This window comes from Pezoporus flaviventris, unplaced genomic scaffold, assembly GCF_033815535.1.
Source record: "Pezoporus flaviventris isolate CSIRO_AGI_PZ_B2104156 unplaced genomic scaffold, CSIRO_AGI_Pfla_v1 ptg000129l, whole genome shotgun sequence".
Classification (NCBI taxonomy): domain Eukaryota; kingdom Metazoa; phylum Chordata; class Aves; order Psittaciformes; family Psittacidae; genus Pezoporus; species Pezoporus flaviventris.
Window position 1 is genome coordinate 1951895 of NW_026892677.1, and position 22584 is coordinate 1974478.

Sequence of the window (22584 nt, forward strand, 5' to 3'; positions counted from 1 at the left end):
AGTCATAGAATGGTTTGTGCTGGAAGGGAGCTTAAAGCTCATCCAGTTCCAACCCCTGCCACGGGCAGGGACCCCTTCCACTAGAGCAGCTTGCTCCAAGCCCAGTCCAACCCGGCTCTGAACACTGCCAGGGATGGGGGAACACTGATGCCAAATCAACACTGCGTGGATTGAAAGGGGTTAAAATGCAAGAGAAGCAGCCCAGAGACCAAATCACAGAGCACACATGTACTGCTGCACTGCCTCACACACATGGTACTCCCCTAATTTCAAGGGAACTCAATGGCTAAAATCCAGCATGGATTTTGCCCCACATGTTGAAGAATCATCACCTCAGAAGGACCAGGCGTTCTAAAGCAAAGCAGCACTTTTTGAGAGCAATGTACTACAGAAGCAAAGACCACATGGAACGATCTAAGCCCTTCACCCAGCTGCTAAAGGACTTGATACACGGAGACTCGCATCAAATGCGGACTGTATCTCAAACCTAATCTGTTTGTATTAACACCAACAAAAGATCCATCTAATGAACCATTTTCCAGTCACCGTAAACAGTAATTAAATACACTAAACTCTGAAAAAAGGAAAGTGCCATACAAAGAAGCATACTTTGATCACTAGTTAAGTGCCATCAGCTTGGATGATTATAGTATTTACTGGATTAAGTGCTGTGTGTCAGCTGGCAGGAAAGCTATGATGCATTTGGACCTGTCCACAATTGGTTGGTGTTTTAACATCCTTCCAGTGGGAGCAGGAATGCCACCTTGCAGAGGGTAAGCACTGCTACTGTACTTGCTATGAAAAACAACCCAAAATAAAGGTAATTTTCCAGACATTAGGGATATGTTGAGTTTTATTAACATTACTACTCAAAGCCTATAAACTGCATGCGGATCATAGGATGGCTCCTTAAGGACAGAGGTCTTTGAAAGAACCAGTAATACAACTTCACCTGTGCAAGAATAATGGCAGTAAACACAACTGCCCATTTTCAATGGCAGAAACACCAGGCTCTGCAGAAGGAACAGAAGCCAGTGGTTTGGTTCCACCACCTTTCCTCCAGAAATGACCTGGAATCTCTACAGAGTCTATGCTACCAGCAGCTTAAGCTTCAAAGAGGTCTGTAGGACACCTCTCCTCTTCCTGCTCCCACTGCACATTTAGAGATCATCCCCAAGCCATTAACTTCACTACAAATATGCACTTTATCTCATCCGGGTTTATCCTGTACCTAGAAAATCTCTGCTCTTACACAATAATCTTAAGGAAGAACTGCATGGGGAAGAGTTGCACATCTTCCAAGCTACACCTCCAATAACCCTCTGTTCACCTAAGTCACATTAGATGTTCATAGTAAACCTGAAATGTATTCAAAGCAGCAAAGGGTAGTCACATACTTACCTCCTTCAGTCAGTTTTTAGTATGCCCCTGAGCTCCACTAAGTTTCTTAGCCTTGGCTGATGCTTATTGGAAAAATAGGAGTGGCACTCTCCCAAATGCCTCCCACTTGTGGCATCAAAGTGAGATATCACTCACAGTAAATTTTACAGTATGAGGAATGAAAGAGTTAGCAAAGTTGACATTTAAACCATCATCACTGCCCATGATTAAATACCTCAGAGATGAACAGAGTGGTTCACACCTCTCCAAGTTATTGTTCTAGGCTCTTATCAGGCTCCCATACACCGCTGCATCTTCACACTTGAGATTGTCTTTGAATCTGTAATAGCTGGAAACCTGTTTAAACAGAGATTGGGGCGAGTTTCTGATGATGTTAACCTGGCAGAAGGAGACTGACTGAAACCCGCAGTGGATATCAATATCAGCACATGCTGGAATTTGTGCCCACGGAGAAATGGCAAATTCAACATCCATCTCACACACACACAGCAGTGCATCACACTGCTCACCACCCTGTGCTCAGCAGAACAGGAGCTTCCAGCCACACACTACAAGCTGTTCGAGTTTCAGAGAATCACAGAATAGTTAGGGTTGGAAAGGACCTTAAGACCATCAAGTTCCAACCCCCCTGCCATGGGCAGGGACACCTCACACTAAACCATGCCATCCAAGGCTCATTATACCTCAAGGCACATTATACCACTGCCCTTCTTTAACCCAAGTCCTCCAGTTGCCACTATTTCCCTGCACACATGCAAGCCAGATAACCATAGATCACCTAGATGGGATTCTCCCAACTCCACAAAGGGAAATGGGAATCCTGGGGCCATTTTCCTGGAGAAACAGGGAATTCCTGAAAGAATTTAGAGCTGTCCAACCCAAGGAAACACTGTTCCCTTCTGAAATCCCAACTGCCAAGTCAGCATCCCATGATTCCAGAGTATCTGCTGCTGTTAGTGTTTAGCACAGGAAAAACCAAGCATGGTTTGCTACTGCTAACAGGGTTCATGAGTGCCATCCCCTACTATCCAAACAGGTAACTCACTCCTCCAGTCAGGAGCAAGATGAGGCTTCTCAGAACAGTTAACCCACAGCTTGGGAACACCGCAGCCAATATAACAAGAAGATTTAAATCTGAAACTTCAAAGCTGCAAGAGACACTCAACAGGTACAGTAATGGTATAGAGCAAGTTTTTCTTTTGGAATGAGCAAAAACTTAAACACTTGTAATATTTCAAGCAGGAATACTGGAGGAAAAAACAAGGATAAAGCACAACAGCTGATATAGCACTAAATATATATACAGGTTATATAGACTTTTCTTTTTTTTTGTGAAAATAAGAACTGTGAAGCTGAAGTTCTTGAAACCAGACAAATCTATACAATCAACCATCTTCCATATAGTTTTTGTCCCACTTTACAACCCTGAAGCAGGACAGTGCCAATTTGTTTCAGAAATAGCCCTACAATGGAAGTACAGCCCAGCACCCCCTTATGATGTTCTACAGGGATTAACACTACTGGAGCCTCCATCATACAGTGTATGGGAATTAAACACAGATTCTGATAATTCCAGTGCTGTTCAGTTACTGATTATCATCAATTCTGGCTCTACCAGAGAAGCTGTGGCTGCCCCATCCCTGGCAGTGTTCAAGGCCAGGCTGGACACAGGGGCTTGGAGCAAGCTGCTCAAGTGGAAGGTGTCCCTGCCCATAACAGTGGGTTCTAACTGGATGAGCTTTGAGGTGTCTTCCAACACAAACCAGGCTGGGATTTTATGGTTCTATGATCTTCAGCGATTTATTAATTGACAGTGCCAACCTGAATGACAAACAAGTCAATTCGCAATTTAAATGCTATAACAGAAATAGGGGATTTCAAGGTACTGTTTTAAGTTAAGCGATTGGTGGCAACACACTTTGATTGTGAAACAAACTATTTCAGTCAGTATTCAGTAAATCAAAACTTTCACAACCGTATCTAGCTGAAATTCCTCATTTATGGATATTAATTCTTAGGTATATACAAACATCAATTGAAAAGGCTTGACTAAAAACCCCTCCACTCCAAACAGAAACCGTTACACTGCGACGTGCCTGGACTTTTAAGCTCACAAGGAGCAGAATAACCTTAGGTTATTACAATTAGTTTCATCTCATTAATAGATCAATTTCTTCCAAGCATACTGAAACCTGAATTTTACTTTGTTGCCTCTCCTTTTAGTCTCCATTATAGTCTGTGTTCTTAAGTTTTAAGGAGAGCCATCACCGAATAGGTTGTAATCTCAGGTGATTAATTGCACAGCATTTTACAAGCTGTAAAATAGAGCAAGATCTCCACAAAGAGATTATGCCATTAGCAGCCCCTCTCATCCGATTTCCCTACAACCAGCAGGATTCTGACAGACTGCAAGTCTTCAGTATTTATACATTTCAAAGGTTTACTTATTTTTGTTGTTAAAAACCCTAAGATGTATATTGATTATTACATGCAATTCTACATGAGAAGTCCCAAGCACCGTGGAGCAGAATACCAATATTTATTACTGGACTTGTGCTCATTATGGTTCTCTCTGACAGGGGTCCATTAAAATCAATTTTTATGTTTCTTATGGGTTTTTTTTCCCTACCCAATGTTCTTACCACAGCATTTATTAGCCCGTCAGAAGAAACACTGGGCACTGTTTTGGTTTTATTTTAGTCTGTCGAAAATAATGAGGACAGATTTAACAACCATTCACTGGCGATGAGTGGAAGAGATTAAATGTTATATTTCAGCACAAACATTTACAGAGGGCTTTAAAAATTTTAGATCTTTATCACTGGGAACGACAACACAAGTCCCACCTTCCACCTCTGTTCCAGATGTAAATTCTTAACAGTAAGAGTAGTCTGCTTACCATGAACTTGAACAACTCTTCAGTGACAGTCTATCTAATGTAACAATTTGGGCATATAAATCATGCAACCTGCTAAATTAAGTTGCATTAAGATGCCGCTAAAGCCTCAAAACTTCCTGGCTACCCAGAAGAAGTCTCCACTGAGATGGATAGAGATCATATAAAAGAAGAATTAGGAAAAGGATCTCAACTGTTCAACTGCCTGAGGAACAAGATCACAAGACCCTTCTTCAACCAGCCAATGGGCCATGCTGCAGGTGAGCAAGTGGCAGAAACTGTGGTAAATGAAGGGAGCAGAAGCCTTCCTTAAATAGGGATGGACTTTGCCTTGCACCAAGGCTCCCTCAAGGAGAACATCCCACAGTCTGAGTACCAGCATCTCTCATCTACATGGACAGAGGTGAGTAACGATGTACTTGGTGCTTCTGGGGGACATGTGTAATTCCCTGGAAAAAGGGGATTTGTGCCTGAAAGATCAATTTCCATCCCAGTAAACTTTGCCCCAAAAGAAAAGGCAACCCATGAAGTGAAACACCCAAAACCTCAACACTAAACACAAGTCAAACGCAGACCTCTGCTCTCACCTCTGCAGGAGTGCTACACAAACACAGTATGACAATAACCCCCCATCCACCTTCTCAACCTCTACTAATTAAAAGCCTGTAATGATTTTCTTTCAATATTATTCCATTTCACTTTGAGCCTTTAATTTTAGTGCCCACAACTTCATGTTTTTTGTCTTTCACTTTTGTTTTCATACAGTTCCCTTTACATCTGGCATTATAAAGAACACACAATCTGTATCTGTCACTTCAAGAGCCCACAAACCTTTTCCCTACTGTTCTTTCACATGCTCACTGATGTTTCCTCTTCTCAAAGGTGAAGAGCCCTCATCTGATTAGGCTTTTCCAGGCAGATACTGCAAAGGCAAACATCAGCCTTACCCTAAATGTGTCTTTATTTCCATTCCTCATCAGCAGAAATCCAACACTCAAATCAGCCTATGAAGAAACTGAAGTACTTATTTCTGCATTGCTGGAGTTGGCAATTGTCAAATACAGAGGTTTGAGGGTTTCCATGGAGAAAAAACACATTTCAATCAGAATTCACATTATGCTCCATATTCCTGATTCATTTGCACTTCAATTACAAGGATAATAAAATGGGAAAACCCCACAAATCAATGGAGAGTTTCATAAGTGAAAAATAGGAGAAAAGGACAATGTGGAGAGAAGGAAACTAAAAACCTGTGTGTCTTGTCAGAAAAAGCTGTGCTGCAACGGACTGTGGCAAAGCCTTTGCTTTCATTACCAGAAACAGCTGCATAGACCAACCTTAAATAAGGTGTAACTTCCATTCTGGCAGAAGAATTCAGCAAAGAAACCTCACCATTTTGAAAGAAATCGGCGTTTCTTCTCCAAATGTCACTGAGCATTTCCCCAGAAATAAGGGAAAAGCACTGACCAAAGAGCTGAACAGATGTATTTTAGATTGATCAGCACTGATACCCCACAGTAAAACATGCCAATACCTCCTCAGTCAGTTCTGTATTTGAGATTTCATCTCCCCTGCCATGTGTATCATCTGTTCTGAGCTCCAGAAGATATTATAGCTATGGAAAACCATCCAGAGCTCCCAGAGGCAGCATGCAGTAAGTAAAACAATGATTCAACCCCAGTTTTTCCTCTTGAACATATACATCTAGATACAGGTCTGGAAAATTGGCAAAGGATACAAGGAGTGACAGACTTACATGTGTCCAAAATTAGGGACAGGATATACTTTCAAAGCCTCATTAAAAATACTTCTATGTTAGAACATTTCTTTGCTAATGTTATTGATGCAGCACAAAGAAATGCATTTTGGACCCACCACTCCTCAAAGGCACTGGAGTCCCAGTATAGCCAGTAAAAACAAATCCAAAGTCATGTCTTAGATTGTCCAGAACTTTCTTCTACAATATACCTAAATATAAGATCAGTAGGACATGAACTTACCCACTTGGCAGCAAACTCATTTTTGGAAGCTTTATTTCATGTAAGCCTGTTTCACACCCCAATATCTCAATCTTTCCCACAGGGGTAAGCAGAGCCATGTGTCTCTCCTTGCACCGAGATCCTCCCATTGTGGATTTCACCTGTTCATGAAAAGAAACTCCTCTTTAATTGCATGCATTTTCACCACGGCACATTCATCTTAAGGTATTTTGATTAGTTTTCAAAAGCAATGTTAAAAAGCACAAGAAACCAGCGTAGTTCCCTCAACCATGGCTCTGGCTTTCAAAATTCCAACTCAGAATGATTAGATAAAAGGAAAATAATTATTCAGTGAGGCGCTGGCACAGGGTGCCCAGAGAAGCTGTGGCTGCCCCATCCCTGGCAGTGCTCAAGGCCAGGTTGGACACAGGGGCTTGGAGCAAGCTGCTCTAGTGGAAGGGGTCCCTGCCTGTGGCAGGGGTTGGAGCTGGAGGAGCTTTAAGCTCCCTTCCAACACAAACCAGGCTGGGATCCTGTTATTTCCATGATCCAACCCAAGAAGTCCACATCCCCATGTTAACTAGAACAGTGACCTCCATGAAAATCTCAAATAGCAGCAAGTCCACGGCTGGTTTATCCGCTAACATCTGATGGTTTTGACACCAATTTCAAAAGGATTATTGTGACAAAGTATATTCACTGGTTTAGAGCAGCAGTGTTACGCAAATAAGGACGAGAACACAGAGTATGTCTGCTAGAAAAATATATGGGAAAAAAAAAACAATCATTCCTTAGTAAAAAAAATCCTTTATCCCCATTGTTACTAGTCTGGTTTTATGATTACTGATAGGATGTAGTTGGAAACAGATGCCAAGCATGTCTCAATATTGTGCAGGACAAACAATAACATGCTTGTCAAATTCAGCTTGGCTAAAAACCAGCGTGACTCTATGGACACTGAGCTGTATTTACAGCTTAGTGGGCACAATCATTAGGAGAGAACTAGGACAGGACACCACAGACACGTCCACTGTAGTCACCAAACCACAGGTTCAGACCCCACTGCATTAGTGCTGTACAGCCAGCACAAGAAAGACTTTGCTCCAATGAGCTAAATTCAATGAAAACGGGATGCAAGAAGCGAATAGAACAAAGAAACCCAGGAACTTTAAGGCAGCACAAGCTATCTCCACCCAATATCCCAGTTAAACAGACAGCCCAACAAGGTTTCTTGGGTTTTAAAGCCCTACTAACTTGCAGTTTGCCTCCCACCTGAAAAATTCCCTTGTTACTGCAATGTTCAGAACCAGACACCTCACCAACTTCCCCTTTATCTACCCAATTTCACAGTCCACTCTAAAGCCCCCCTCCCATGACAACTATGTATACCTGCATCAAGAGGAATGATGCTCAAAGCCCGATGAAGCATTGCATGAAATGCAGAAGAGATTAAGAAGCTGGGAAACTGATTGAAGAGCACAAGGACAGGCAAGGAGACAGGCAAAATCTCAATGACAACCTGCAGCTGACCACTGCTTGCAGCTGTACAACAATTTCATCTATTTCTCTTCAAAATAAGAGAATTTCTTTTTAAATCCTGTTATTAGTGCTATGCAGTGAAGTCGCATCTGAGGGTAATGGAATCAGTGTGAAGAGAGAAGAAAACCCAGTAGATAGTTTTGCCTACCAGGGCAAAAGTAAATTCAACTCTCTGAATTTTGGGAAGCATTAAAGCAATTCCTCAGTTAAGACACTCAGCAACCACTGTTAATCTGAAGTGTTCAAGGCCAGGTTGGACACAGGGGCTTGGAGCAAGCTGCTCTAGTGGAAGGTGTCCCTGCCCGTGGCAGGGGTTGGAACCAGATGAGCTTTAAGGTCCCATCCAACACAAACCAGGCTGGGATTCCATGGCAAGATCCCAGTGCGCTGGGACTGAAGAACTGCAGGTTCCCAGGGGTTTATTTAGCTTGACTGTAACTCAAAATCAGCTTTTCCTAAATAATCAAAGTGTTTGCTGGGGTTTTAAAAACTCTTCTTTTCAACCAACTTTGTTCCTTCTCCCTCCTCAAGGAGAGGAGATGGGTCAACTTTTCTTTGGAGCAGCACCTCACTGCACAAGCCTTAGCAAAAACAACACAGAAGTTTACATATGTGGAAAACCAGCATACATTCTTCATTCTTATTTGTGTGACAGCCCCAAACTAGATGCACTGAACCTCGTACCATGTGCTCCATGAATGTAACAGCTTAGTGCTAAAAGGACAGCTTTTTCATTATAACAAAACACAGGATGAAGAGAGGAACAGAAAACTATAAATAAGCCTGTAAGTTCCCACCAAGTTGAACTAAGCTTTATAGATGAAGCCTTGAGTGAGGGCAACTAGTGTTTTCAGTCTTGTTTAGCATATGCATTGGGCAGCAATATTTAAGGTTATTTTCAGATGAGAATGGAACTGCATGACATATATCCATATATATATGCAATTGGGTTGGGAGCCTCAAAGATGAAGGTCACCATACCAAAGTACAACACACGCTATCTCCCTTGCCCAGACACTGCCATGTCTTCTCACTATTCACCTGCAGCTACTGAGATGAGCCAGGTAAGATGAAGGTGACAATACACTCTGCAGGCAGTGCTGGTTTAAAGTAAGTGGAATTTTATTCAAGTTACAACAGTTTTCAGATGCAAACACCTTTATACTTGGTCAGCTGAATGACCTAATGCTTAGACAGCATTTACTGCAGACCAGGGGACACTGAAAACATGCCCACATCCAATATAGCCACAATTTGCTCACCACCAGAGTGCCCTTCTTAAACTTGTGAGAACTAAAAATGAATGGCAGCTTAAAGCAAAGAATGTAATAAAGGCAATAAACTGCCTTCTGCCTTTTTACCTCCAGCTTATACATATACATACATATACATGTATCATTTGAGCAATTTTCATCAGGCACTGCATGAATCAGATTTTGTGTTGGAAGGGATCTTCAAAGCTCATCTGCATCTCCAAGGCATCCTGCAATGAGCAGAGACATCTTCAGCTAGATCAGGTTGCCCAGAACCACATGCAGCCTGACCTTGAATATCTCCAAGGATGGTGCATCCACCACCTCTCTGTGCAACCTTTGCCAGTGTTTTACCACCCTCATTGTGAAGGATTTCCTCCTCACCTTCACCCTCCTTCTCCACTGAAATACCTATAAATCTGTGCCAAACTCTCTCGCGAGTTCAAACATAGGAAGAAAAAAAATGGGGTTTGGAAACTTCTATCTGGAGCCTGCTACAGAAACAGAAGTGAAGGTGCCCTGAATGGAAGTCTCTATCTCACTGCAATACTAAGCACTATAGAAATGACTATCGTTAGCCAACAGAACTAAGACCTTTTTGTCATTAATAACAGATGAGTATCAAAAGGTTTTCAAAGTAGAAGACATATCAGTAAGAATATTAGCATAATTGATGAGTTAATGTCCTGTACAGAGAAGCCTCGTTTTCCAGGCATGCTCCCACGACTGTCCATAGCACTTGCCTTGGTAGCACCATGCTCCTCCAAAAGGCGAAGGTCCCCTAGATTACACATCAACTGCACTGAACCCCACCAGGAAACACGGACGCTGCTCAAACTGCTTTCCAAGGGTTCAAACGCTAAGGATGTGAAACAACAGCAAGTTTTATCTCCTAAACGAGGTGCTATGAACCCAAAAGCCAGCATTAGCTTGATGACTTGCATCAAAGGATTTTCACCTCTTATGCTTTGCACTGTAACTCAATGTTAACAGCCCCGCTGCAGCCAAGGTTTTCAGCACTAAAACATACCTCCCACTTGATTCAATCCAGATCATGTTTAGATTTGCATGAATGGTCTTTGACATTACAGTAAATAATTCAACATTTTCCATGATCTACACAGAATCCCAGCCTGGTTTGGGTTGGAGGGCCCTTAAAGCTCCTCCAGCTCCAACCCCTGCCATGGCAGGGACCCCTTCCACTAGAGCAGCTTGCTCCAAGCCCCTGTGTCCAACCTGGCCTTGAATACTGCCAGGGATGGGGCAGCCACAGCTTCTCTGGGCACCCTGTGCCAGTGCCTCAAACCCCCAAAAATTCCATTGCAGTTTGGTCCGAGATCCTTGAATCCAATTCAGATCCTTAATGGGAACAGATAAATATAAAAAATTGCAAGTAAATCTCAAGGATCGACAAAGTTAACAAAAAAAATCCATAGCAAAGTGTTTCCACTCTTGATGTTCTCCCAGGAGAAAAAACTTTTTGAATAGGTTGCCCAGGGAGGTTGTGAATGCTCCATCCCTGGCAGTGTTCAAGACCAGGCTGGACGAGGCCTTGGGTGCCATGGTTTAGTGTGAGGTGTCCCTGCCCATGGCAGGGGGGTTGGAACTGGATGATCTTAAGGTCCTTTCCAACCCGAACTGTTCTATGATTCTATGTATTTTCCAGGACAAATCAAGAGGAAGCCTCCTGGCATTCCCTGCTCTTCAGCATCAAGCCCTTATTAGTGAATGGAAGGGGGCAAAGAATGAAAAATGCCATCATGAATACAGCTTCAAATTTTCCCTGTGTTCTCTTAAGGATTTCACACGTGGGCGTTGTTACAATCCCAGGAACCACAAATTTCCACTAGGAATATGCAACAGTGCTGCCCATGGATGTGTCTGCACCCATTCAGATACTCAGATACACCAGAAATTGTCTTAACACAAGTTCTGCCTGAAGGCTGTGGTCAAAGAGACTGAAGATGTCATCTTGTCACGTGGTTTCCCCTATTACTGAGCACATGAATCCTGCCCATCAGGAAGGAGCCACAGCCTTATCTCTGATGGATCTCCCTCTACAGGTTTTCCTATTTCCTTCACTCTGCTTTAGCAACAATACAAACCCACCCTGCCATATCAAAACCTTAATGATAATCCCCTCTGCCACCACCTGCATCTGATTTAACAGGCATTTCCATTAGGCTTTAGCATGTGGCTGAACTTCAAACGAAATCCTTCTGATTTCTACATGCATATTTCTGAGAATCAAGGCAAAAGTAACAAATTCAAGCACTAAACCTGAACTAACATGTCCTCACATACACTGCAACATCCCTTTTCAAACCAAGGGAGTCCAAGTGCATTAATCAGGGAGATGACATGTTTGCCGCCAAGAAATGGGTGTCTTGATCCTCTCAGATTAACAGAAAGGTTTAATTGCTGAGCTACCCAATAGCATAAATACAACTATGAAGAAACTGCATTATACTTCTCACCCCTATTTCACTTAACACTTCTCAAAGCCAGAAATGGTCAGAACTACACTAGCCACTGATGTACATTTGAGAGTGCTTTACTTAAGCATTCCACACTATGGTATTTGCTGTTATTTAAGACTAAAGAACCCATCCAGATGCCATATCAGGGTTCTCATGCAATCTAGCTCGTATCTTGGGCTGGGAAACAACTATGTACTGGCTTCGTAATTTTCAGCACCTATTGTCTGAGAGGATCCCAAACAGCACTATACCCATTAGTAGCACATATTAGTTTCTTAGCTGTAAAAGCTGAATTTCTGGATGTATTTATCCAATAAGAGCACCACAGTTTGAGGGCTTTTTTGCTTGGAGAGTGGTCATGCCAGAAAACCACCCTCAAAGGACATGGAGCTGTTGGAGCAAGTCCATAGGTCAGGAGGATGATCAGCAACTGAAGTAAACCTGCTCTGGAGACAGGCTGAGATCACTGGGGCATCTCAGCCAGGAGAGCAGAAGCTGCACAGAGAACTTAGAGCTCTTAGGCAGAAGCTCTTCCCTGTGAGGGTGCTGAGGCGCTGGCACAGGGTGCCCAGAGAAGCTGTGGCTGCCCCATCCCTGGCAGTGTTCAAGGCCAGGTTGGGCACAGGGACTTGGAGCAAGCTGCTCTAGTGGAAGGGGTCCCTGCCCGTGGCAGGGGTTGGAGCTGGAGGAGTTTCAGGGTCCCTTTCAACCCAAACCGGTCTGGGATTCTATTAAAAGTGTGACAATGCATCAACTTCTTATTTTTCCATAAAATACATCCTAAGGACTCATCAATCCCATGTTCTGACATAACCTGTATTAGGAAACTAGCACATGAGCTGCAGTTCTCAAGCACTTGTCCTGTTTCTACGATGCCATATTAGTGACTTGCCAAAAAGCAATACCAGGAATTTGTTGAGTTTGAGAGGATGATCAATAAATGCCAGGGAAGTTGCTTCTTCATCCTAATTACAGGAAATACCAGTCCTGAAGCCTTTAACTGTCCTTCTTTTGAGTATCACAGCGCTCTCAAACCTGCTTGTTATTGATTCAAGTTTTGAATTAAAATTCAAAGCAAGCTTGAAATATTGGATTTAAATTTAAGGGGAACACTTCACAGGCACCTGAACTGCTTTGGCAATTTGCTACTTCATTTCAGTCATCTCAACTGCAGTCACTCTTCCTGATGCAGTAAGTTCACATCCTTCTCATAACAAAATCCTTATCAAATCACAAAATCACATCACTGGTATTTGTCAAGGCAAAAGCAATCAGGGACCATCATAAGAAATGATAAGTTGGACGTGTCTGTCACTAACAACTCAGAAGCAGTAGAACAGGGATGACTTTACTAAAACCCTGTCTACTCTGAAGTGTAAAGGTCAACATACCACTGATGTACAATGAGTTACAAGGTGGACCACAGCCCCCCTTTTGGCACAGCCCCCAGCGAGCTTACACATGCCACTGATCCATGCATCCACAGGTTTCATTGAATTATAGTCCTCTCAACATCTCCTTAATAGCTTAAAACTTCCTGTATTTGTTTTACTGGTTTCTGCATGTTTATTTGAAAGGAAACAATCCATTGTACATAAAGAATATGGGAAGAGATATTAATAGTAAAGCTAATGCATTTGTGTGCTTCTACTGCAGTGCAGAGGGTCATTTTCCAGCCTTATATAGCTCATCTTAGATGAGAAAAGCATTTCTTACACTCAAGTGTTCTAGAATAGAAAATACCTAAGGACTGGGAAAAACACAGGATCCATATAATCAGTATGTGATCAAATGAGAAGTCAAAAAGCCTCCTGCTGTTAATATCACAGAATCAGACTGGTTTGGGTGGGAAGGGATCTTAAAGCACATCCAGTTCCAACCCCTGCCACAGGCAGGGACACCTTTCACTACAGCAGGTGGCTCCAAGCCCCTTTCAACCTGGCCTTGAACACTGCCAGGGATGGGGCATACCAATACCTTTATTAATCATCTATGTTTTTACCTTCCAAATGAAGAGCAGCTGCTAGTGCTTCAAGAGAAGAGAATTTATGTACCACAAGCAATTTCAGGGATGAAAGGGAAGAGCTGAAGAGAAGTTTCCTGCCCAGTTTATACACTGGAATAAAAATTACACAGAATAAGCAGCATTTAATTGTTAGTCTTTTTGCTTAATATGAAGCAGTTGATTTTTCCAAAGCTAAAATAAAAGCTTTTCTAGAAGCTGTTTCTTTCTCTTGAAAAACAGTCTAAAGATCTCCAGCTAAACAGTGAACTCTAAGCTCTAAGAATGCCCCGATCCTAATAGGTCCCTACACAGATGACCACTTACAGGGACATAAGTTACTTTTCCCCTTACACATCACACAATAACTGTCTATACTGCATGTATTTCCTCTTCCTATGGCACCCAAAGCAAACCTTCAGCTTGCCAGAATAAAACACTCTATTATCAGGTCCATGTATTTTTGTTCTTGTGCAAGACTAATAAACACCTCCCCATCTGAAGAACAGGACTGTAATCCAGATAAGGCTTTGAAACAAGAGCTGCCCTGAGATATACTGCAGTATTCCAGTATCTCCAATGCTTCGCATGCTTCTATAAGTAAATCTCACCCTGGTTAAACCAAAACCGCACCTTCAGAATAAGCCATGGGGCTTGGTATATCTGCCATGGGTAGCATGTTGTCATTCCTGCCATACTGATGACAAAGGACTAAGCCTCCTGTCCCTCATTGTTTAGGCTGAAAACCATATGTCAGGTTATTCACTGCGCAACACTACAAAGCGATGTTATCCTTCAATCAGTTATTCGGTGCTTTAACATGCAATCACATGCAATACAACACTAACTTGTAATACATTAATTTGTTGCCAAAGAATTAAAGAAATATCATACTGCAGAATCAAAGGTGAAAAATGCTTTTAAGAATTAGAGGGTCTCCCACATTAGTATTTAGTTGTTACTGGTTGGAGTTTTAACAAGTCTGATGCAAAGGAAAAGAAGTCATTGTGTAGCTGTCTGGATTTTCCAGTTGCATTCACCACCTCAAAAGCTAAACTCAAGATATTAGTGAACATGTGAAGATCCACTGCTTAACCACTGAAGTGCTTGCTGTAAATGTACATACACCTTCTCAGAAAAGCAGGTTATACCCCAAGGCACTGAGAAATACAGAATTTCACTGACAAAATCCCCACCTGATGTACATGTATACATGATATAGCAAGCCTGACATCTCTACTGTTACAGGGCTCAGCTGTGTATGTAAATATATAGCAACTACTACAGAAAATAGATGAAATTTTAATCAAATGAGACTTTTATCAGGTCCAGAACTGAAAATGGGCTAAAACTGAAAAATCTAGCATGAGAATCACTAATGCTAGCAAACACTTCAGATTCTTATCACCTAAAGCCACAGAATTCCTGATCTGCTCCTCCTTGTGTTCTCCGCAGAGCTGAAGTCAGGACCAGCTAAATAAAAGATAATGCAACTAGGCATAACACAATAAAAGATATTACCTTCCCAATGCATTATCGCTGCCAATTATAAGAATCACTTCAACTTAATTTCAAAGGCACAATCACCCTCAACTGTAACAGTCTCTTTTTTAAATTTCAAGCAGTATTACATTAAGGCAATAACTCACCTCCCAGCTATAATATCAGTCTCCCTTATTGCAAAAATACATTTCATAAATACTTCTCATCGACAAGTCAAGCTAATTCAGGTTAATTTTATTGTATTTTGGTGCTAGCTCACATTTGTGTGCAATTACCTTTATCATTTTATTGCCATGGCACAAAGTACTCAGAACAATTATTTGAAAAAGGAGGGGTATAAATTCTAAATCACACTTGCTGGCATTTTTGATAAAATAGCAGCTTTATCTCCAAAAGTGGCAGGGACATTGGATAAATCATGCATCAGTCAAGTGTAGCTGACCCCCAAGTGCATTGCACAATATCAGGAGTGCTTCAAAAGAAACTTTCCTGTATAATCCATCATTCCTTATAATACCAAACCGGCTATACCTGAAGAGCAGGAGCTAGAGAATAATAACCAAATAAATCTAAGCAATATGAACAAAACCATTAATAGTGCTCCTTAAGCTGAAGGAGACTCCGGAAATCTGAATTGTGTTCAAGGACAGAAATTCATTGACATTTTTAGGGAGTAAAACAGCTCCCAACAAATAAAGCCACATGGTATGTATTAAGAATTCACTAAAAATTCAAATGCACCTGAAGGAAAACAAATACAGACAAAAGGAGGTGTCAAAGACTCCTACAAAACCACAACATTATAGCCTTGGCACATGCATCTGAATTTTCCTATCGTTATCAATCTGTTTGATTCAGGACAGTGTGGACAAGTGTATCTCTGTACTAACAGAGAGTGAAGCATCACAGTTAGTACAGGAATCTATTTACCGAGTTTCAATTTAATAACCACAAGAAACCCAGAGAGGAACAGAATTGCATTTCAAATTAAATTTCTTATGATATAGAAAAATTGCCACCTTGTCAGAACACCACAAACCCCAAAACCTCTGAAACACAGTCATCCCTGATGTGTGCAGCACACAGAACAGCCATGTTTCAGCCTCTTCCACACAAACCCAACATACATCCCTGCTCACAACAAAAGCAGGGATTGAGTGGGAGACACAGAGTGATGATGGAAAAAAATCAGTCATGGAATCAAGCAGGTTGGAAAAGACCTTTAAGAGCATCACGTCCAACCTTTACCCCAGCACTGCCAAGGCCACCACCAACACACATCACGAAGGCCCTCATCCACATGGGTTTGTGAACACTTCCAGGGATGGTGATTCCACCACTTCCCTGGGAAGCCTGTTCCAGGTCTGGCTGCTTTCAGAACCCGTTTTCTAGCAACCTGCTTATAAACTGTTCAGCACATTACATCGGTGATAATTGATTCCTGCAAAAGCCATATGCCAGGCATATATTGTGTCACACCAGCGTGTGGTTGTGCTTAAAGTGAAGCTGTAAACTAATCACGTGCTATAAATATCACTAAAGAACTATGGGCTACATTACATACATATTTAATATGCAACCAGAATGGGGGGAAGCAGGACCAGAGGAGCCCAGGCTACGTCTGCAGCTGGGGCTATGAGAGTTCATGTGTTTTCCCTTAAACCTGCTTTCTCACATATCACAAGGGGAAAGCTCCCCTAACAGCCAGCACTGCACCTTTCAACTAGAAATGAGTGGGGGAAATTAAAAGGTTAGATAATAAACCATTAGTTTCATGTCACTTGCCAGCTAAATCACACCTAGCTTTGAGTGAGGGGGAACTAGTGACTCTTCCCACCATGCCTGGTTGTGCAGAAGATAATCAGCTATTTCTTTGCCCTTAATTCCAGGTACCTGCTAAAAAGATGTTTGCAGCTGGAAGAGACATAAATGTAACTCAACAGATGACTGTTTTAAAGAAAGAATTTATTTTCCTAAATTTCTTCCTCAACTCCATTTTTAAAAGAAAAATTTTATTTTGTGAGAAAAAGAAATCCTCTAAAGATGGACAGAAGACACAGAATATCCAAAATAGTCCTTTTCTAAGCCACATTATATTACATAAAGCAAATTAAAACTACAGGAGATGCCATTATTAAGACATTTGTAACAGTGATACAAGTTGCCAGCAGGAATAGTTAGATATGCAAGTTTGATTGTACTCGAAATATTTTCCTAGAGGAGCATTACTAATGTTAGAAAAATAGATATTCCAGAGGAAAAAAATGTATTCATCCCTTCAAAGTTCATTTTAATTATCTGAAATATAAGGTTATTGATTCAAAACGCGTTGATGCTTTCCCTTCAGCATGGTAAATTGTTCTGAATGCTGTGATAACGAGCCCTGGTGTCTTATTTTACTATAAGCTTACTGACCACACTTCCCTCATTGAAGCATCAAGGCTTAGAATTAAGCCTGTTTTCCAGCGAGGTATTTATTAGGAAACAACCAGCTGACACACTGAAAACGTACCATTGTCCTGTTAGTTTATGCTCTGTGGCAGATAGATACGTGCTGGGGAAAGGTCCACTGATGCCTGTTACCAACCATGACAGAGCTACAGAGATTTACAATGCAGCATCAATCTTGTCAGCTGGATTCTTAATACTGACTGCTGGACACAGGGGAAAAACCGAACTATGTTACGTGAACTCTTTTGTAATGCTGGACTTCCAGCGTACACCTAAATGCAAGGGGATGGTACTGGAAACTCACTTTTGGAACACGCCTCGATGCCATGGTAGATGAAAGGTCTCCACCTGTAAGGAAAAAGAAACTCCATTAGATGGTGATTTAATTTGAATTCCACAGGAAAAATTGTACCTCAGTAGTGTTATTTCCCTTCTAATCAGCTTTTTTCAATGAGTTCTAAGTTTCAGTATATAATATGAAAAGGGAGTTTAATTTCTTTCCATAAGCAACCAGACATTTAATGTTCATAGGTCATCTGCTGCTTCTTAGGAGTCAACAAATCAACACGGGAAGATTTCTTCAATAACCAGCACTGCACAACTCTGATATTTTGAATAAGAATACCTTAGAAGATAAAGTATTTGTTTAAGGAATATTTGTACAGGCAGTGATGCACTTCTGAGTCACTTAGTAAACAGCCTTCTGTGATTTAGGAAATAGCACATTTTAAGCCAAGAAAGAGAGTGACTTAGTTACATTCTGGGTTTAAAAGAACAGACTGCAACACACTAAGAAAGCACCTAGAAATGTTAATATCAGTTATACCTATATATTAACAGCATCTATACTATAACTATGTAACAGTATCTTTATTCATGTATCATTAACATAATACAACCGGTTCCTCTTTGCTCTCCCCTTGGAAATAAAGGATGATTGCTACTTCCTGGGCATATACTTAGTTTCCCCTCTATTTTTTCAGCGCTATTTATCCAAGACCACCAGATCTTGAGAAGATGTGCTCTAAGCATTCCATTTTCTAAAACCAGGGAGATTATCTGCCAAAGCTCAGCTCTGGAGTCCTGACTCACAGCCAAACTCAATGGGAACTCTTCCACTTAAGTGAGGGAACTCCCTACTCCACAGGAGAGGATAACTGTATCCGCTTAAGACATGATAAATCTCTTAAAAGGAGTGGTATGAACATCTGAGGCTTTCTAATGCCTCTCAAACACATCAAATCTTTAAGTCCAAGGCAATGACACTACTTACAGCCACCTCCAAATTACTTATAACAAAACAGTAATATTTAATCTTATCTTTAAACTCTTAAAATGATTAAGATGTAAAGTTAAGACCCTGAATAATAAGTATTTAAATATGCTACCAAGCTGAACCTTACAAGGTGGGCACTGTAAAGATCACTCATTCCTTTATTAAATGCAAGTCAGGCAGATGAGCAATCCAGTAATGCTACTTACGATACCTGTGATGGAGCTAAAAATAAAAGAGCAGTTTATGTCTACTATCAGTTCGGAGTTTTGACCTTCAAGGTGTGCAGCAGCAACACTGAGCTTTTCCAGGCTTTCCTGAGGGGTAACTGCCTTCAAAAACAGATTTATCCAGAAGCTCATTTCAGACCTGGGCCAAAGACTACCTACAGCACAGGAAAACTTTACACCCATCTGTAAGTGATTTAAGGTCCTCAGCAAATGGGATTTTTGATGCTCTGAACCAGACAGAAACTGACTTTGAGCATAAGCACATACAGCTCATGAAGGATGCAGTGCCTGGTGGAGAAACTAAGCTTCAAGGAGAACACGTCCCAACTTTAAAGAGAAAGGATTCTTGCAAAAGGACTAGGTAGCACCTCACAAGCATGACCATTGCTTGTTCCCTGTGTTAAGTCCCAAGAATGGGGCAATACATTGGGGGAAGCCCCTAGGACCACTGAGACATTGGTTAAGTTGGTGGCTGAGACAAGCAAAGGGAAGAGACAAACAGATTAGTGTTCATGACCTATTCATGCCTCAGGCTGAGCTCAATCATGTGCTAGCCCCAAGCAACTCTCCTCTGATGACAGGTAACTGGGGCAAAGCCAGTAATGCCCAATGGTGGTTAGGAGACTACCAGGAGCTAGATAGGTGAAAATGATACAAGACTACTGCTGTTGTAAGTCAGAAGGCTAGGTAAGTCCAAAACATCACTCCAGAGATGCATCCCAACCTTGCAAAGACTGTCTTGTTGGAAGAGGTCAATATACACACTACCAACTTCACACTGAGCTGAAGGGCTCCCCTAAGGTTGATTTTGAAGGGAGGCGCACAACACCTCTTCTGAATGGCACAGGAATTGCCACGGATCAACTTCAATCACGATACTAACACATTCTAGAAACAGACACTGGGATCACAAGACCCATCTTCCAACCTTAAAAGACTTTTTGTCAGCAGCACCTTCACCAAAATGGAAAATTTCATCCTGCATCTTCAGAGAGTAGGATAAACTGAAGGGATCAATGAACAACCAGAAGTGAGGCAAAAAAGAGCAATGTGTCCCCATCCTCACTAGCTCAGAGCTGCCCATCTCCTGTTGGGTGCCTACCTCCACTCCCCTTGGCCTTTCAATCATGATCACAGAATCCCAGACTGGTTTCTGTTGGGAGGGACCTAAAAGCTCAGCCAGTTCCAACCCCCTGCCATGGGCTGGGACACCTTCCACTAGAGCAGCTTGCTCTAAGTCCCTGTGTCCAACCTGGCCTTGAACACTGCCAGGGATGGGGCAGCCACCCAAGTTGCCCAAAACTTCTGTTCCCACACAAGAGCTGTGCTGAGGTTGAACCCATGCTGACAAGCAGCCAGGCAGCAGGATGCTCCTGAGAGACATGGAATATACACAAATGCCTTCAGGTACTGAAGAGGAGCTCCTGCAAAGCAGGAGATGAGATGGTGCAGGAAGCCAATATATCACATACCCAACCTGCGAGCATTCCAAATCTGAGTATGTCAATAAAGCAAAAATGTAAAGGAAAGTCAGAGGTTACATCAAAAATCAGATCTTTCAAGGCCATGAAAAAGTTCAGCTCTATTTTGTTGATCGTCTAGAACAGAAACCCTTGGGGTTTAAGATACTTCCCTGTTTATTTTCACAGGACTGCAGCCTAAGAAGTACATGTGATGGCAGCTCTACAGTAAGAACTTAGATTCATAAAAAGTATTTTTCTCAGTTCATCAACTTTTAAGCACTAAAAGAAGATTCTCCTTGAAAGACAAGTCCTCAGGAGCCACAGAACGCAATACCCTGGTTTCAGTACTAAAATCTAAAAGCAGCTATTACATCAAGTCAGTATATGACTAAAATTCCATATGAAAACATTTAAAGTACATTAGATTTTTGGTCAAGATGAAAGGCTGAAAAAAAAACACTCCGGCAATCTATTCTAATTGGGTTCCCATGGTAACTGTACAATTGGGTTTTTCAGTCTAACATCCCAAAGGCCCAATGCACACTTGTAAAATATACTTCAAACAGCCTGAATTGTTTTTACATTACAGCACTCCCAGGAAGATCAATTACTATACATCCCCACCCTAACTATTAGTGGCAGGAGATGTTAACACTATTGGCCATATTAACATAAGTCATGTAAAAAACCCCACATATCACCATCATTATATAAAACTAATTACACACTTCAGATTCATCAAACATGTTCCGAGTAATAAACCGATACCAGTCTTGTCACAAGATCATGTTTACTGAATGTTAGAAATCAACCCCAAATATATGCCCGACCATTTTGCTTCTCATATTGATTTCCAGGATAAACAGAATCAATCATTAATAATTACATTATAAGATGACCCATAGGGTTAATCATATTCTTAGAAACTCGCACTATGGAATCAAATATAGCTCCAGAAAAAGACAACAGAAAAAACTCACAACTGGAGAAAGCAAAATAAGACTGTTCCATTAAAAAATGCTACTAAACCAAGCATTTAAGAAAATTTTGTATCAGATTAAGCACTTTGCCTTGTTGTGCCTCAAATTCGCTTTCTGAAAGCATAACACTGCCTGTAGACCCAGCCTGTCCTTCGTATCATAGAATCTTACCCCAGCCTGGTTTGGGTTAGAAGGCACCTTAAAGCTCCTCCAGCTCCAACCCCTGCCACGGGCAGGGACCCCTTCCACTAGAGCAGCTTGTTCCAAGCCCCTGTGTCCAGCCTGGCCTTGAACACTGCCAAGGGGTTGGAAATGGATGGTCTTTCAGGGCCTTCCCAACCCAAACCAGTCTCTGATTCCATGATTCCCCTTTTCCCCCTACAGTATACCTAACAACACTAAACTCAAATGGAGCAAGATGAAGGGACACTGAAGTTGTGCGACTTGTTTCTCCAGGACACTGCTGACAGTCTGAAGATGCACTATCAGCAGAGCCAGCCCACTGCTGCCAAAACAGCTTTCTATAGCAGAAACTGCACATTCCATCTTGTATTTTTCACATGCAAGACAAAACTTAATCTTTTAACAGGGCCTTAAATATACTTCAGGTGTTTATCAAGAAGTTTAACTAATTAAAAGGCCTTCTGCACACTGGAATATACAAACAACCAAAGATAATATTGTTTGCATTGTACTGACTGATCTAAAGCAGTCAGATAATTTAAATAGTACTGAATGATGATTATGCAGCAACATTTACAAGACGGCACTAATACTTGCTATCTGCTAACACAGAGTTACCAGCTGGGAGTTACATTTGCACTTGGAGCATGTAGGTGGCATGATTCAGAAAACAAAGCAAGTCTGATTTCACTGGGCTGTGCTGCTCATATATACTTTACTAAAACCCCCATTTTGTTAATTTTATCATAATGCACTAAAAAGCGGCGTCTGAATAATTAAAACTTGAAAACGCACTCATCACTAAGAGCAAAAGCCCATTTCTTTAACATCTTATCTTCAACGCACTAACACCACATAGCTACTGAGTACTATAACAACAAGCAAAGCCTTTAGTGATTTTTTACTAAAGCCCCCCCCACAAAGCCAGATTCAAACTTCCTCAGCCAGAAA

General features: G+C 41.6%; 1 protein-coding gene across 4 annotated transcripts in view; it reads right to left on the bottom strand.

Annotated features, from left to right (window-relative positions):
* The window catches only part of MGMT (O-6-methylguanine-DNA methyltransferase), a 147943-nt gene that overhangs the window by 120795 nt on the left and 4564 nt on the right, over positions 1-22584 (bottom strand). Inside the window, exons 1-3 of one of the 4 annotated variants that reach the window (XM_061478692.1) lie at positions 19837-20169; positions 17809-17852; positions 6298-6437 (exon numbers count right to left, since the gene is read on the bottom strand). In XM_061478692.1, the coding sequence (XP_061334676.1) occupies positions 6298-6437; positions 17809-17832 (164 nt within the window). In that variant the 5' untranslated portion in view covers positions 17833-17852; positions 19837-20169. Of the gene's footprint in view, positions 1-6297; positions 6438-17808; positions 18471-19836; positions 20170-22584 lie in introns of those variants that run through there. The other 3 variants (XM_061478691.1, XM_061478694.1, XM_061478693.1) reach the window with 3 other exon arrangements.